Raw genomic sequence first — 15,504 nt, 5'->3', positions numbered from 1 at the left:
ACACTAATCAACGCTATATTTTTGTGTTTTGTCATTTAATATACTGTACATGTTTCATACTACAAACAATCAAATGAATGATTTATTACGTTATGATTTGTTGCCTGGGAAACCAAAAGTATGCCTTGTGACACATCCTTACATGACACCTAATATGTTGTACATTTGTTTAATAGACAGTTTGTTGTATGAAACATGTATAATAAATGACGAAAAAAAATATATACAGTGTTGTTAAAAGGGATGCATGCTCTGGATGTGCAATTACATTTGCACATTCTTCAGATTAAAACGCATGCGCATATGCAGGGTTGTGGGTCAGTGTCCGCTAACCTGTTGCAATGATGTCATCCACAATCCCTGTGTGAGTCAAAGTTTTTTTCCTATTTTCTGTGTCGTTTTTATTGAAAAACTGCTAACAGAGTGCAGGGAACAATAAAGGGATTCATCTATTCCGTCTATAAAGCCCTCTAAAAAAACATAATCAAACACTAACAATATTCCATTTACAATACATGCAGTGACTAGCATATTAACCAAGTTGTAGTGACATTGCTAACACATATGCACTACTTTCCTGGCATCGTGACACATTGCCTTGCTAACACTGCTCCTGTAGCCAGCTACGAACTACTCCTGTCTTGAGCTGCTAATAGTGTTGGTGGTGACCCGCCATTTGAAAAGGAACAAGAAGAAAATGCTTGAGCTGCTGCTGCTGCTGCTTTGCCTTTGAGTTAGGAAGAGTTAGTGCTAGGTTCTGAATCATGCATCTCACCTGTATAGTAGAAGGTTGTGGCAACACGCTACCAACTCGATCCTATATGGCTCTCAGCTTGGCTCTTAACAAATGGAACGCAGCACAAAACCATCGCAACATCACTAGAACATTTTCTATTTGAGGGGTGAGGATTATTCTGAATTTCGCAGCTCAAGGAGAGCATAAGTGCTGAAAGATACATATATCCCACCAGTTGGCATCCCAGTGAGAGCAGATATTGTAGGTCACTGTTTTATGTTCTTATGTGAAACGTGTAGCAATAGTGCTGGATGATAATGCTCCACAGCTGTCATCAGTGGTAGCAAACACAGGAAGTGCTCTCTCTGTTGTTGTTGACCCTGATGCACCCAATAAAGAAGGTTTGGTTATGCTTAAAATGAGCAAAGTATTGTGTTAATTACATGTCATAATGAATGTGCCTGTTTTGACATGACATACACTACCGTTCAAAAGTTTGGGGTCACCCAAACAATTTTGTGGAATAGCCTTCATTTCTAAGAACAATAATAGACTGTCGAGTGTCAGATGAAAGTTCTCTTTTTCTGGCTATTTTGAGCGTTTAATTGACCCCATAAATGTGATGCTCCAGAAACTCAATCTGCTCAAAGGAAGGTCAGTTTTGTAGCTTCTGTAACGAGCTAAACTGTTTTCAGATGTGTGAACATGATTGCACAAGGGTTTTCTAATCATCAATTAGCCTTCTGAGCCAATGAGCAAACACATTGTACCATTATAACACTGGAGTGATAGTTGCTGGAAATGGGCCTCTATACACCTATGTAGATATTGCACCAAAAACCAGACATTTGCAACTAGAATAGTCATTTACCACATTAGCAATGTATAGAGTGTATTTCTTTAAAGTTAAGACTAGTTTAAAGTTATCTTCATTGAAAAGTACAGTGCTTTTCCTTCAAAAATAAGGACATTTCAATGTGACCCCAAACTTTTGAACGGTAGTATATATACTGGCAGCATGTACCGTATATAAAACAGTGTTGGATGTTTTTAGAGGGCGTTGTAGACGGAATAGATTATATCCCCATTACAGTGCATCCGGGAAGTATTCACAGCGTGAATGTGATTTCTGTGATTTCTTTGTGTTATATTTCTAATAAATACCTTTTTTTCACAATGTCATTATGAGGTATTATGTGTAGAATTTTGAGGACAAAATGTATTCCATTGTAACTAGTGTTGTCCCGATACTAATATTTTGGTACCAAAATGTATTTCGATACATTTTGGTACTTTTCAATACTTTTCTAAATAAAGGGGACCACAATAAATGTCATTATTGGCTTTATTTTAACGAAAAATCTTACGGTACATTAAACATATGTTTCTTATTACAAGTTTGTCCTTAAATAAAATAGTGAACATACGAGACAATTTGTCTTTTAGTAGTAAGTAATAGAACATCCATCCATCCATCCATCCATCCATTTTCTACCGCTTGTCCCTTTTGGTGTCGCGGGGGGTGCTGGAGCCTATCTCAGCTGCATTCGGGCAGAAGGCGGAGTACACCCTGGACAAGTCGCCACCTCATCACAGGGCCAACACAGATAGACAGACAACATTCACACACTAGGGCCAATTTAGTGTTGCCAACCAACCTATCCCCGGGTGCATGTCTTTGGAGGTGGGAGGAAGCCGAAAAGGCTCCTAATTTAGCTGCTGACGTATGCAGTAACATGTTTTCCATTCTATTATTTTGTCAAAATTATGAGGGACAAGTGGTAGAAAATGACTTATTAATCTACTTGTTCATTATCTGTTAATATCTGCTTACCTCTTTTAACATGTTCTGTCTACACTTCTGTTAAAATGTAATAATCACTTATTCTTCTGTTGTTTGATACTTTACATTAGTTTTGGATGATACCACAAATGTATGTATCAATCCAATACCAAGTCGTTACAGGATCATACATTGGTCATATTCAAAGTCCTCATGTGTCCAGGGACATATTTCCTGAGTTTATAAACATAATACACATTTTAAAAAAAGGAAAGAAGATTTTGTGGTGCTAAAAAATATCGATGTAATCATAGTAGTATCGACAAGATACGCTCCAGTACTAGGTAGCATTACAGTGGATGTTAGGTGTAGATCCACCAATGACGTTTGTTTACATTCAGTGAGCTACGGCGTGTAGTGAAGCATGTTTAGCTATTCCTCGTCCTGCAGGGATGATACTTGTAAGAAACTTACTTTATTTGTCGCCATGAAGGTGAGGATTTGTGATTTAGAAGTAGCTAAAACACTGCAGACTGCTGCTGGATTTTAGTTGCTAGCTAGCTAGCCATGTCTTAAAGCACCTCTTCCTGAGGGTGTTTCAGTGTTATAACTTCACCTTTATGCGTCCGTTCTCCCTTTTCTGTCTACACACTGTCTGCTTGTAAGTACTCCGTGTGTGCGCTCTGCCGAACATGCTCCTCTGCTCGTAATCCAGCAATGTCACGATGTGACGACGACGACGGGCCGGTACTTTTTAGAGGCGGTATAGTACCGAATATGATTCATTAGTATCGCTGTACTATACTAATACCGTACAACCCTAGCTGTAACAGAACAAAATGTTTTTTTTCTCTTTCTATCCCCTCCTGCTCCGGCCCGGCTGCACCAAATGATAATATAAATACATTTAATGAAGTCAAATACAAATAAGGCAACAAGAGAAGTATCCTACACTTCTCTTTTGTAAAGTAAATCTGAACAGCCGATATGGGCATCTACATCTGCTATATGATTTGCCTGAGAAGCTTGACAGGACAAAAAAAATAAAAATAACTTAACAAAATGTGGGAAAAGTGAAGCGCTGTGAATACTTTCCGGTTGCACTGCATTGTTAGCAGTTTTTTTTTACTATTTTGAATGCACAGAAAATGGAAAGTGTTGTCTCACATAAGGATTTTGGATGATGAGCAAACTTCCAAAAAAAGTGCAGCACCCCTTTAGTCTTTGTGGGGAATTGTCACCCCTGCAGTGTTGAGTAGGCACACTTGCACCTGCTGGGCACAGACAAAAAGGGGTCTCGCCCAGAGGGTGCCAGTGAAACTAGACCCCTCATTAATTTTATGTTGATGTTTTCCCCAGAAATACCTGCTAAGTAACCCCGCCCATCTGAGCAGTGCCGTGGACGAGCACTACTTTCTCAATGAGAGTGCAGCACAAGTGAGGTAAACGTCGCTGGAAGGTGAGTTTTGTAATCCCACAGGAAGGAGAAAAGACCATTTGTGTTTGTTTCTAAAAGGGACATCACCAAATACAAGCCCCTCTCCAGCAGGACGTCAGTCAGCGTGATCACAGGGGATTCCTTCGACCAGCAGATCCCACAGCACTTAAATCAAGTGAGCATGTTTCCTGCGCACCTGCGTCATGCCTTTTATTAGCTGTGGTACGCTGAGAGTAATGTTGCACCTTGAATAAATCCTCGCACCAGATGGTAGCCACGCTTCAAAAGAAGTTTCTGGAGGAGTCCTACCCGTCAGCCAATCACCTTCACATTAAAGGAGTAGACCGTCGAATGATCTACACCGAGCCATCTGCCATCATCCAGCACCTGAGGACGCTCGTCAACCAGCGACAAGACAAACATGGCCAAGTAAATAAATGACACCTTGTTGGAATGTTCTAGAATTGTCGAAGTCATCCTTTTGACTTTTTCCCTCCAGCATAATGTAGAGATAATCTACAAAATGTTTTTTAAACTTTCTTGCTCTATTGGGAGCTTTAATTGAACACGACTGGAGGGTATTCAGCTTGCTGTCTGAAAAATCCTATTTTTGAGGTTGTTATTGCTGCCAAAAATGTCTTCTTATCATTGGAAAGGCCAAAGTCTGTGTCCTAATATGAGAGCATGTTATGACCAAGAGGCAACGTACGTGGAATTCATGTTTTGTCAGACTGAGTCAGATTCTATATTTAATCATTTGCACATATTTGAAGAATGACACTCTTTTTGATTCATTAACCTCATGTGTACACTTCTAAGGAGTGGAGTTGTTTACATGAAGTCTTCATTATGCTTCAGCGTAGTCAAAGTCTTCAACTGCAATTCTCTGCCAAAACGCTAGGGGCAGTGTTTTCCTGAGAGTGAGTGACCACTAGTGATGAGTGATGCCGAAAGTTTTGATTTATTACTACTTTTGTGGGATTTTTTCCTAATATTATTACTTGGTGATTATTTTTTACACCAATAAACACATGGCAAATACTTCGAAAAAACGTTTTAATAAGTATTTGCTTCTTTTTCGCTGAAGCAAAGACATTGCTGTTCACTTCCTCTATTCACATTAACACCTGCTAGTCGGTGCGAGTGTGGAGTCCATGGCATTTGTTTACATTCAGGAGCGCTAGCTTGCTGTTAGCGGTTAGCTACTGTATCCTCTTTTGGTGTGTAGTGAAGCATGTTTAGCTATTCCTTGTCCTGCAGGGATGATACTTGTAAGAAACTTACTTTATTTGTCGCCATGGAGGCAATGATTAGTGATTTAGAAGTAGCTAACTAGGGTCATCGTCAACGGCTAGCTAGCCATATTTTAAAGCACCCTTTACAGAGGGCGCTTCAGTGTTTATAGCTCCAACTTTATCGTTAGTTTTTAAGCCAAAATGCGTCCGTTCTCCCTCTTCTGTCTCCACACTGTGTCTGCTTGTAAGTACTTCTTGAGTGTCCATTGTCTAACGTGCGCCTTTGCTTGTTTACCAGCAAAGGTCCGTAAAAAAAAAAAAAAAAGTACCAGTATTATTCAGACAAGCTCGTGCGGTTTTTGATTCATTTGTACCGCAGAACTTTATTAGTACCAGTGTACCGTACAGTCCCAGTTGCCATAGTCAGGAAGTAGTTTTTGCCATTGAGTTAAATGTACCAGTGTTTTTGTTGAGCCCTAAAACATGTTTATACTGTAAGTTTAGTACTTACTAAACAACGGCTGTTTAATTGTAACATGCATCTTTGTTTTAGTTTTCATTAGGTGTTGAAATTGCCTTGTAAAATCGCCAATGCTAATCAGTACCTTGTCAATGGTATTTTCAATGTAAATTAGCATCGAGCTGGAGCCTAACTTTTGAGTGCTTTCTACCTGGCATGCTTGCTTTGTTGGCACGGGAAATTACAACATTACCTAAATGCCGTCTGCTATCAATACGGCTGCAACCTGACGTGACTTCACATGCAACAAAAGGTACCGAACATTGGTACCTTTTGATTTCATGTAAATCGGTATCGACGAAATTGGTAAAAGTACCAAACTCAGTACGCATCCCGAGTGCTCATATTTGCACATTTCCTTACTCTGCTCCACTGATGTGAAAGAAAGAGCTGACATCAACATTTCATCCTGAGGATTTAAGTTTAATTATGACACCACATCAAAATAAAAATGTCCAACAGATTTGGAATTAAATTCCATCCATATACATGCATAGCAACAACATTTTAAGAAACATGTTCAGGACATTGGAATGATCATAAGTATTCCCACTGACCTCCCCCCCACCTTGTTCGTCAGCAATAAACCTAATTCTTGTCTTTTTTTTTTTGCACCCAGAAGGGTTACAAATATTTATATGCACAGTCCCCAGTTGATAATACTGCTTTCAGTAATGTTCCCTCATTTACAAAGTATTGCATTGAGAGCAAATGTTCCAAAAGGGAGAGCAAAGTGTATCATGAAACAGAAAGAGGAGTACTGTACAAGATTGCTGCCATCTTTATGAAAACACCAACATCGGTTTGAAGAAAAAAGACGGGGACAAACAGCCACATATGAATGCAAAGCCATGGGAATATGCCAAATGTGAAAGGGCGACATTTAGGGCATATAGTGAATTTGTTACAGCAAATAAGAATACACAAGTGCCTCAGTCGCTATTTTTGTGTCTAAAATGCATCTCTTTGTATTATTGTTTCATTGAGCCTACGTTACAATGTAAACAATATGTGTGCTACACAAGAATGACTATACAGGAACATTACAAACAACTCTGATATAAATTTCATTTGAATTTAAATTAAAGTCACTACTCATTAATACTGATTGTGAAATAAATTAAGGTGAAAGTGGCACCAATATTATTCTTGATTCATTTCTCTTTTTATAGTCGAACCGACGGTTTTTGCATGTTTCAGTCTTAAAACGATGAAAAGGAGAAGCTTCTCTTGATTGTCCACAAGCAGTTTTTAGCACTGCATGATGCACTATTCCAGACACAAACAGTGTACCAAAACAAAGGAGGGGGTTAAATATGGGAGCGGAAGGTTGGGGTGGAGGAAGAGCTCTTCTTATTTGACATGCTCGGCAGCATGTGATGAACAGTAAAACTTCTTATGAGTGATAAAGTTTGACAGGTTGTTGAACTGGATGTCACACAGGCGACAGTACTTGCTACTTCCGGAACCGTTCACCCCTTTGTTGGCGGCGGGGGCTGCCTCCTCGGTCGGGGACTTGGAGGAAGGTGACATGTTCTCGTTGGAGTCGGCGGGGTTCTCGGGGGTCCACGTGGGTGAAGGGTTAGGGGCCGGGCCGTCCGGCTGAGGCTGGTTCTCTTGTTGCGGCGCCGAGCTGGAACGTTCTTCCGGCTTATGCCCGCCGTTGACGATGACCATGCCCCGGTTTTTGGGCAGCAGCGGTAGAGGCTCCTTGCCAGGATGGGGGCAGCCGTTAGCAGCGGGTTGTTGGGTTTGTGCCGCCTCAGCTGCACCTCCTCCTCCTCCTCCGTTGACCCCTTGCTCCTGTTCGCTGGCCTCCCCCTGCACCACTGCCCCTCCACCCACGTAATCGGATGGCTTTATCCCAAAGTACGGCGATATTTGCTCCGGACCTTTCATCTTCTTTATTGCTCCAGGGTAAAGGCAGTGGGGCAGATACACGTTCTTGTTGTCATCTTTCGACGGGATCAGCTGAGGTTCGGCAAAAGGCTTGAGACCGGGAGGGAAGACACCTCCATTCTGCACCAGCGCCTTCCCATTGAGGTTTTTTTCACATTTACTCGGGCTCTTATCGAACGCCTCATCAGTGTTATTGCCTTCGCTCTTCACCTCAGGGAACACACTCGTGTCCATACTGACAGTCTCCTGCTGCTGATGAGGCCCTTGTGACTTCTGAGCGGCGGCGGCGGCAGCGGCTGTAGCCGGGCAAAAGTTCTGTTTGTGCGCCAAATAGTTCTCCACTTTGTTAAAACTGATCTTGCACACGGCACATTCGTGGTAGTCCAACAGTCTTTTAGGGGAGCTACATGTCTTGTCGGAGACTGGCGAACACTTTTTGCTGAGATCGATGGGCGTGTCCAACTCTTGGGGCTCCGCCGCATTGCACTTGGGGGCCAAAACCGGCTTTGTGCCAGTCAGAGAGGCCTCCAGGTGTTTGGGTACCATACCCGGAAAGATGTCACAGCGTGGGTGGAAACGGTCTCCGAGGCCGTCCACGGCTTCCTGTGACGTGCAGGGATTCATCGCAGGGACCCCGAGGAAACCCGGCTGTCCCATGGGGGGCCTCTGGTGGTCCTGCTCAGGGAGACACATCTCGTACATCTTTCTGCGCTTCCGAGTTCTCATGGTCCTCTGCATGGACGGCACCTTGTTGGAGGACATGCGCTTCATGGGTGGGTCGTGGCGAGTGGCGCAGTAGTACTGCTTGTGCACCATGTAGGTCTCGTGGCGGCTGAAGGTGATGTTGCAGGCGCTGCAGGTGGTCTTGTTGGGGTCGTTGTCGCTCTCGACTAAACCGGTGCTCGGACTCTTTCCCTCCAGCTGCTTCCCGTTCAGCCTCTCCTCGGTCCCCGTGGGTGTAGGGACCTTCTTCACCTGTCCCGACAGATCCTTCTCGGGCCCTTTGATCATGTCCAACACGCTGGAGTTTAGACACGCCGACTGCATGAGGTGACTGTCGGCTTCAGCGGGGTGGCATCCGCTCAACATGCCCACAGACGCGTTGGGACTCACCGCCTCGGGGACCTTGTCGGACAGCGCCGAGAAGTCGGGGGACTTTGCCATGTGTTGCCAGCGGCTGTTACAGTAGTGCTTTTTGTGGACCAGGTAGTTGTCCAGGTTACTGAAGGTGATATTGCATTCAAAACATGTGGCCCCTTTGGGCATGAGCGGGCTGTAGATGACCGGGGGGTAGCTGTTCCCTCCGTGACGTAGCCGCCTGTGAACCAGCTCCGACATTTTAGCTAGAATCTCCGACGCCTGCGGGACCACGGTAATGTCTTGGGAGAAGGCGAACTGAGACAAGAAGGGGCCCATGGGGAATGTGGGCATGTTGTGTTGCACGGGGGAGGAAGCCAGACGGGGGCTGGAGGGCTCCGACTTGATCCGAGTGTAGGAGAAACTGGCTTTGCTGCCCGGGTGAGCGTCTCCCTTCTGAGCCGACAGCATGGGCTTCTTCTCAGCCTTGTCCGCCTCTCCGTCTGCGCCGGTCTCCTTGCTGAGGACCCCTTTGGGGCTTCCCAGCAGAGCGTCCTTCCTGTTGGCGAGCTCGGCGCCGGCCTGCTGCTGCTGCTGGAGGCTTTCCTCGGACCCCCGGGGGGAATGCTCGGTGGCGTCGCCTTCCCTGTGAAGTTTGCTGCCATGTCCGTGTAAGTCCTGATGCTGTAAGAGTTCCCTGTGGCTCTGAAAGCTGATATGGCAGTGATTGCATCTGAAGGCCGCCTGTGACAGGTGAGACATGATGTGATGCTGGAATGTAATAAGAGACTCTGCCGTGTAGTTACAGATTGTGCATTTCAAGCTGGTGCCAGGAGGGAGGCTCTCTTCCATTTTGACACCTGTGAAGGAGATAAAAGAGACAAGCTGAGAATCTCGCCTCCCACTTCTGCTTTACAGTTAACTGTTGCAACCATCAAATAGCCACGCGTTACGCCAAGGATATATGCCCGCACGCTCGGGTCGTATTCGTCAAAGGATGTCTATCGCTGACAGCAGGAGGACTTTATTCCTTTAGGTTAAAACACATTTCAGGTCGTGACCACACGGGAATGTTTGCTTTCTTCGGTCAGATTGAAAACCTGTCATCAGGAACACATCATTGGGTGAAAATGATGTAGTACAATGCCTCACCACTAGTGGCGCTGTAAGCAGACATAACTTCCTTCAAAACATCATTGCCATGACAACAGATTAGATCAGGGGCCCTCGATTGCATTCTTTTTAGCAGACAGTGTGAGGGCCCGATTGGAATTAAAAGGGACGTTTTATGTAAAACCAACTTTTTTTGTGCATTTGAGATCTGCATGAGTCCCGAAAAGTTAAAGTACCACTCATAGTCCCACACACTCTAGGTGTGGTGAAATTACCCTCTGCATTTGACCCATCCCCATGTTCCACCCCCTGGGAGGTGAGGGGAGCAGTGAGCAGCAGCGGTGGCCGCGCTCGGGAATCATTTTGGTGATTTAACCCCCACTTCCAACACTCGCTGCTGAGTGAGGGAGGTAATGGGTTCCATTTTAAGTCTTTGGTATGACTCGGCCGGGGTTTGAACTCACGACCTACCAATCTCAGGGCGGACATTCTAACCCAGTGGTTCTAAACCTGGGTTCAATCGAACCCTAGGGGTTCGGCGGAGCCTCCGCCGCGGAGGTCAAGACACACCCGACTCATCGTGTAAATAAAAACTTCTCCCTATCGGCGTATTACGGATACCCCCAAACAATGTTCCCTCTAATTTTCCATCTGATTTGCAGGTGTGTAATATGTTGTGAGTTTATGCACAGTGTTGGTTTTGTTCTTTGAACAAGGTGATGTTCATGCACGGTTCATTTTGTGCACCAGTACAAAAACATGGTAACACTTTAGTATGGGGAACACATATTCACCATTAATTAGTTGCTTATTAACATGCAAATTAGTAACATATTGGCTCTTAATTAGTCATCAGTAAGTACTTATTGATGCCTTATTCTGCATGGCCTTATTATACAACCAGTAAGCCATTAACTAAGAGTCTTCCCTCAATAACTTCAGAATTATTGCTTATTAGTAACCCTAAACCTAACCCTTATATGTTCCCCGAGTGTCCAAATAATTCTAAATTAAGTCTTTGTTACTTTAATAAGCAACTAATTATTGGTGAATATGTTCCCCATACTAAAGTGTTACCAAAAAACATAACTTTGTCTTGAATTTGAAAATTTTTAAAAAAAAATTTTTTTCAGTAAAGAAGGGTTCGGTGAATGCGCATATGAAACTGGTGGGGTTCGGTACCTCCAACAAGGTTAAGAACCACTGTACTAACCACATGGCCACTGAGCAGGGATCAAACCATCATACATCCTCCAAACGGTCCGTTTGGAATTTGTACAACCTGTGACGTCCCCGAATTATCCATATATAATGTAAATATACCCATAATGCCTTGCACGCGTCCGCCATTGCTGTAGTCACCAAGTTCCTTCTTTTTCTCTATCTTCTTGTTGTGGGGCGGACTGGCTCGTACATGCACATGCATTCTCCACTGTTGCCATTTCTAATACAAAGTAGCGTATAGTTCTAACTTATATCTGTCAGTAAACTCCATATGGTGGCACTAAAAATACAACATGGCTGACGATGAAAAAGACGGAGTAGAAGAAGAGGCAGGTAGATAAGACCCGCCCACAAAACGGCGCATCTTGAAGAGACGGCCAGAAAGCAGCTTGAAGATGGTTTGTCAAACATAATCTATGCAACATGTTGAGCAGAGTAACAGCATCACATGTTATGTAGACCACAAGGAAGTGTTTTAAATGTAGAAACAAATCATAATATGACTCCTTTAAAACATGTGAAGACTAATCTTTGTGTTTTGTTAACTTAATTCATGTTTCAGCTTTTTACCACTTTACACCAGGTTTACTCATATCTTGAAAGCCCATAATATATACAGTTTTTTTCCGGACCATAGGGCACACACATAAGGCGCATTAAAGGAGTCATATTATGATTTGTTTCTAAATGTAAAACACTTATCTTGTGGTCTACATAACATGTGATGGTGGTTCTTTGGTGAAAGTGTGCATAGATTATGTTTTACAGATCATCTTCAAGTCGCTTTCTCTTCAGGATGCGCCGTTTTGTGGGCGGTCTTATTTAGGTGGCTCACCTTCTGCAGCGTCTTCTCCCCGTCATCTTTGGTGTAGCGGTGTAGCGTGCAAGGACGGGAGTGGAAGAAGTGTTCAAAGATGGAGCTAACTCTTTTAATGACATTCAGACTTTACTTAAATCAATAACGGAGCAGCATCTCCTCATCCGTGGCTCAATAATGCTACATCAACGCCTGAAGGTAAGAAAAGTTGGTTTTGCATAATATTGCAAAATGCCAGGTAATATGTCGGCTAATAGGTGCCATTTTGCAGTCCTTATACACACACCATAATGATACTTGTATGTTTAATGCGCCGACAATTCATCAAGTGGTGCGGCTTCATAGTTTACCAAAGTCGTACTAAAAACATTTTGGCAGATTTTTGAGCGCTGTGTGTAATGTTCTATATTCTCAATGGAACATTTAAAATTTAGTTGTTTACTGGCATCATATTGCAGTCTCCACGTATCTCTTATGTGTGACTGCCATCTACTGGTCACACTTATCATTACACCATGTACTAAATAAAATTGCTCCGAGGTCCGTAAGCACAACCAGAAATGATGCCGTACATTAGGCGCACCGGGTTATAAAGCGAACTGTCCATTTTTGAGAAAATGAAAGTTGTTTTAAGAAAAATACAGTAAAAAAATCAAAGTGGTCCTTTTCTTAGGTCAGGTAACAAGCAATAATACGATAATAGTCAAATATTTGCTGTGGTTGTTTTGGAATTTGATGGAGGTGTGAGGGGCTCTTCATTTTAGCTTTCATTTCCTTTTTTTTTATTTGCATCCATCACTTCATTCATGCATTCTTTTATTATCTCTGCATCTGAGCATGGATTTGTGTTGTTGCGTGTGACAACAATCTTACTTGCAGCTTGATAGTTGTTGCATTTTTCTTTATTTCTTACATCTAAGAGCCTACCAAGTCAAATTCATTGTGTGTTAAACATACTTGGCCAAAAAAGATTATTCTGACTGTTCACTGCATATCATTTTGTTCTCACCTCTGAATATCAAAGAAATGCCTGTCGTGCGTTGTGTAATAATGCCATTTTAAATTGGACAACTTCATAACAACAAGAGTCTCCTGGCTATTAAGCACACGGGTCTTGTGCTCGTTGGGAGGGAGAATAAATGCAAAAAATGATTCAGTCCAATTTTCTTGGAATCACCGATTTTCTCTGGCATCTTTTCTTTTACCGACAAACTTGGAACACGCCACTGATATATGCGAGCGTCTATAAAAAAAAAACAGTTTGCTCGTCCGCACGATATCGCCATTTCTCATTCTGGAGCCTGCTCCCAGCTAAAGTAGTTCCGTGTGGACAGGGCTTGAATGTAGCCGTCTGGTACCGACCAAACTAATTAAGACTTGACTCACCGCTGTGTGCCGTGCTGAGGTGCATCTCCAGGGCCCTGGCCCCTGAAAAGGTCTTGGTGCATTGTGGGAAGGGGCAGACGCTGGAGGTCTGGTGCGGCCCGCCGTCGTTCTCCTCAACGATGGTGTCAGGTTCCCTTTGCCGCCCGCTGCAGTAGTACATCAGGTGGGCCTGGAGATTCCTCTCGCTCCGAAACCAGATTCCACAAGCTTTGCAGGGGAAGATGTCCTCTGGAGGAACACAAGCAGCAGACTTTAGGATTGAAGGTGAATATATCACTTTTATTCCTCTGATTACAAATTGTAACCTAATGAACGCTCATGCAGTGATACTGTCACACACGTGCAGGTGATCCCAACAAACAAGTCAATATGGAAGACACTAAACAGCACGATGGCCTTCTTAGTGTGTAATCTGAGTTAAAAAATACACAAAGTATTATGCATACTAAAGCCACAACGATTAATTGATTAATTTGATAAGAAAAAAGTTTTAATTGATATTCTGTTGCTTCCATTCATTGTTTAATGAGTATAACTACTAAAAATGATCAAATCAGACAGCATGGAGTGCCCGGTGAACATGGTTTCCGCACAACCGCTGTAATAGAGCGAACATGAGAGCGGTGGTGCGTGGGTGCTGTGATCCATGCGGAGGCAAACAGCTGAGTTTTGTCTTATTTTTCTTATCGATGCACATGTGTTAAAAGTGCAATTTCAATGTTGATATGTTTATTTCAACTATTTTCCCTAAAATACACATTGAGGCTATACATTGTTTTTTTAATCAAACAAACTCGTCGACAGATTACTCGATTACTAAAATAATTGATAGGTGCACCCTACTGCACACTTTGCAGGAAGGAGTTTAATAGCACACTAATAACACAAAAGGAGTAATGTGGATAAATGTTTGTTTATAAAAACCTGAACATGATGTTCAATATGTTTAATAATAAACATGATAAGTGTTTCTCTTTGCACATGCAAAATGAAACACCATTGCTATAGACTAAGGGCCTAATTTACTAAGATTTAAATAGCTCGTGCTAAACAGTGTGTGCAATCTACAAGAAAGCGTGTACTATTAGTGGGCGTGTTGCGTGTGATCTACTAAGACTGTGTGTACAATTGAAAAGTGGTGCAGGATTTTGCTTGTATTATAGGGGGCATCACCTGGGAGACACTCATTTACTGCACATTCATGTTATCATGTGTCATTTTTCTATGTTTTTAAACAAGCAGGAGACATGTACTACTTTTTATGGGCATTTTAGAAGCAGTCATGCAGTGCATCTACATTGACACCACTTTTTTGGGAGGCTGCACTACACTGTGCTTAAGACTCAAAAGCATGCACACTTCAAGAAGATTATAGCATATTGAATATATGTCAGTAATATATACCGTATTTTTCGGACTATAAGTCGCAGTTTTTTTCATAGTTTGGCCGGGGGTGCAACTTATACTCAGGAGCGACTTATGTGTGAAATTATTAACACATTACCGTAAAATATCAAATAATATTATTTAGCTCATTCACGTAAGAGACTAGACGTATAAGATTTCATGGGATTTAGCGATTAGGAGTGACAGATTGTTTGGTAAACGTATAGCATGTTCTATATGTTATAGTTATTTGAATGACTCTTACCATAATATGTTACGGTAACATACCAGGCACGTTCTCAGTTGGTTATTTATGCGTCATATAACGTACACTTATTCAGCCTGTTGTTCACTATTCTTTATTTATTTTAAATTGCCTTTCAAATGTCTATTCTTGGTGTTGGGTTTTATCAAATAAATTTCCCCAAAAAATGAGACTTATACTCCAGTGCGACTTATGTTTTTTTTCCTTCTTTATTATGCATTTTCGGCCGGTGCGACTTATACTCCGGAGCGACTTATACTCCGAAAAATACGGTATTCAATGTGAAAAAATTAACTTAATTAAAAAAAAACATTAAATGACACCAAAGCGCATACATGGAATTTGTTTTAATCAGCCCCATAAGTCATCCAGCAGTTATAAAATTATAAAAGGATGTTGCTGAAAAGACAATATGGCCAATATTTTTATTTATTTCTGACCGTCCAAATATGTTGAAACGAACACGTCGGACTGATGATTCCTCTCTCACAGCCGTGTGTGGAACTGTCAGTTTGCACCTCCTTCTGACCCGTGTTTATAATAAAACACTAAATAGTGCTCCCAAAACGACGAGTGTTGATAAATCACATTGAATGTGCTGTTTGATATATTTGCATCTTCTCCT

At 42.4% G+C, this 15,504-nt stretch overlaps 2 protein-coding genes across 4 annotated transcripts in view; one reads left to right on the top strand and one right to left on the bottom strand.

Moving 5' to 3' along the window:
* The window catches only part of si:dkey-122a22.2 (uncharacterized), a 52,895-nt gene extending 47,291 nt beyond the window's left edge, over positions 1 to 5,604 (top strand). Inside the window, exons 9-11 of the mRNA XM_062063692.1 lie at positions 3,879 to 3,961; positions 4,036 to 4,132; positions 4,225 to 5,604. Coding sequence (XP_061919676.1) covers positions 3,879 to 3,961; positions 4,036 to 4,132; positions 4,225 to 4,398 — 354 coding nt within the window. The 3' untranslated portion in view covers positions 4,399 to 5,604. The remainder of the gene's footprint in view (positions 1 to 3,878; positions 3,962 to 4,035; positions 4,133 to 4,224) is intronic.
* Positions 5,605 to 6,134: 530 nt separating this feature from the next.
* zfpm2a (zinc finger protein, FOG family member 2a) overlaps positions 6,135 to 15,504 on the bottom strand; it is a 515,248-nt gene continuing 505,878 nt past the window's right edge. For all 3 annotated transcript variants that reach the window (XM_062063680.1, XM_062063679.1, XM_062063678.1), the window contains 2 exons: positions 13,229 to 13,456; positions 6,135 to 9,548 (listed from right to left, as the gene is read on the bottom strand). In XM_062063680.1, coding sequence (XP_061919664.1) covers positions 7,066 to 9,548; positions 13,229 to 13,456 — 2,711 coding nt within the window. In that variant the 3' untranslated portion in view covers positions 6,135 to 7,065. The remainder of the gene's footprint in view (positions 9,549 to 13,228; positions 13,457 to 15,504) is intronic.

The sequence above is a fragment of the Entelurus aequoreus genome, linkage group LG11 (genome assembly GCF_033978785.1).
Source record: "Entelurus aequoreus isolate RoL-2023_Sb linkage group LG11, RoL_Eaeq_v1.1, whole genome shotgun sequence".
NCBI classification, from domain to species: domain Eukaryota; kingdom Metazoa; phylum Chordata; class Actinopteri; order Syngnathiformes; family Syngnathidae; genus Entelurus; species Entelurus aequoreus.
This window is presented reverse-complemented; position numbering and strand designations above follow the sequence as displayed.